This window comes from Haliotis cracherodii, unplaced genomic scaffold (genome assembly GCF_022045235.1).
Source record: "Haliotis cracherodii isolate W230 unplaced genomic scaffold, xgHalCrac1.p SCAF_9, whole genome shotgun sequence".
NCBI lineage: Eukaryota > Metazoa > Mollusca > Gastropoda > Lepetellida > Haliotidae > Haliotis > Haliotis cracherodii.
In genome coordinates, this window is record NW_027266343.1 from 38,437,638 (window position 1) to 38,439,503 (window position 1,866).

At 42.7% G+C, this 1,866-nt stretch overlaps 1 protein-coding gene across 1 annotated transcript; it reads right to left on the reverse strand.

Moving 5' to 3' along the window:
* Nucleotides 1–303: 303 nt before the first annotated feature.
* Nucleotides 304–1,518, reverse strand: LOC139453016 (baculoviral IAP repeat-containing protein 7-B-like). The gene is made up of 2 exons (XM_071234641.1): nucleotides 1,320–1,518; nucleotides 304–1,091 (listed from the first exon to the last, which is right to left on the reverse strand). The coding sequence occupies exons 1-2, from the start codon at nucleotides 1,516–1,518 to the stop codon at nucleotides 304–306; spliced, it is 987 nt and encodes a 328-aa protein (XP_071090742.1).
* Between the last annotated feature and the right edge of the window lie 348 nt (nucleotides 1,519–1,866).

Sequence of the window (1,866 nt, forward strand, 5' to 3'; positions counted from 1 at the left end):
AACAATTACAAAATTTGTGACCTTAATATGTTGAACAGATAGATCTATCTAACTTCCTCCATAAACACCAAGCACATTAATATTCCGTAAGACTGTGAAACATTTAAAAGAGCACAAGCAATTTCATTATCTAACCTTTACCACCGTGGTATAACATTTATGAGTTCAAAATGTGTGAGTCACAACGGATATCGTATACGCTGAAGTCGATAGCGGTGACAGGCAATTAGATATGTATTTAGTCACGTGGAAACTAGCCTTGCTATCATTGGTGCTTACCGTGGTGTGTGTTTCATGAAGATTTCACCTTCCGTCTTCAATGTCCATGATTGCTTGAAAGAGTGTAACCGCATCGGGAAAATCCCCATTTCCATTTTTCCTTCTAATGGCTATGGCTTGCTTGATCATGTCATGAGAATAACCCATTTCCACGACCGCCTGGATCGCGGGGCTATTTCCGAAATCGTCATTAGAAGGATCTGAAACTTGGGAGTGGACTTGGGGATTGGCCGCTGCACCACTTGTAACACCGTCAACTGTGATGTCACCAGCACCGTAGAAACCAACATTCACATTGTTAAGTTTGCTGGAATTAACATCGATAAAAGTTGAATTTTCAAACTGAATTCTCAATTTGTCAGTCCTTTCCCACTCTTCAATTTCTTTTTTCATTCCATCCACATCAAGTTGCTGAACATAAGGGCAGTTCTCAGACCACTGCTTGTGGGCACATGGTGGGTAGTCGTCCGTATCCCAATCTCTCAATGTCACACCACAGTGAAAACACCTTGCCCTGTCAGCTGACCCTATGTAGAAAAACCCTGACCTAGCCATCATCTCGGGTTTTTGGGCGACACACTTTAGTGGCCACGAGTCGAAACTCCTCAGGCGCGTTTCATAATCAGAGTAATGGGGGTACTTCACTGTGAGGATTTTCGTTGGTTTCGGGGGCGCTTTGATCTGGGGGAAATTCTTGGTCATGAATTCACAATCCGGGGCATATTTCTTGTGTGCTTGGAGAGGATCCTCGTCATCTTGCCAGTTGTACAGCCGAATACCACAAGACTGACACTCGACCTTGTCCGTGATACCTGGTCAAGATAGCTCCAAATTTTCAACACATCCTCAAATAGTGCAATACATAATAATCATAAAAAAAAATCGCGATCACAACTGATCAGCTGCTGATAGCATAGCAACTATTAATATAAAAAATAAATTAAGTCCAGCAAAGATAATTTATGTCGCCTACGAATCCAGTCTAGCAAAGAGAAATTATGTCGGAAGTAGTATGTATATATAATTGCATATAGATGTACCTGTGTATATAAATCCTGAAGTTGCCAGCTGCAATGCGCTCTTCTGGCTTGTCCATCGTGCGTACGTGTTCAGCCTTTGTCGGAGTTTGTCCGCGTCGTTTGCTGGTTCAATTGTGGGTTCATATCGAGCAGTCTGGGTAACTTGAGGTTGAATGACTGGTGCCCCATCAGCCTCTACCCTATCGCGCAAATCTCCCATACCAAAGAGGCGGGTTATACCTCGGTTAAACAGAGTCACAGTACTGACATACGTCAGGGAAGTTCAGTTTATAAACGCGGACTCTCGACCTCTCCACTGGAAACAACTGCGCACAACTTCTCTGCACATCGCAGCATTATAAATAGAATGGGAAAAACCAGGTAAGGACTACAAATAGAAGGGGAAGTCCCCGCTGATGCGAAACTTCGCTTACTATGCATACATGTGCTCGTTTGAGGTTTTTGACAATATTGAGTAAGTGAACAGTTGAAGTGACTATTTATTGTTTCCGATGTAAAATCCAATGTTTTACTTTCCTGGGATATCTCTGTTATAGGAAGGTACGTA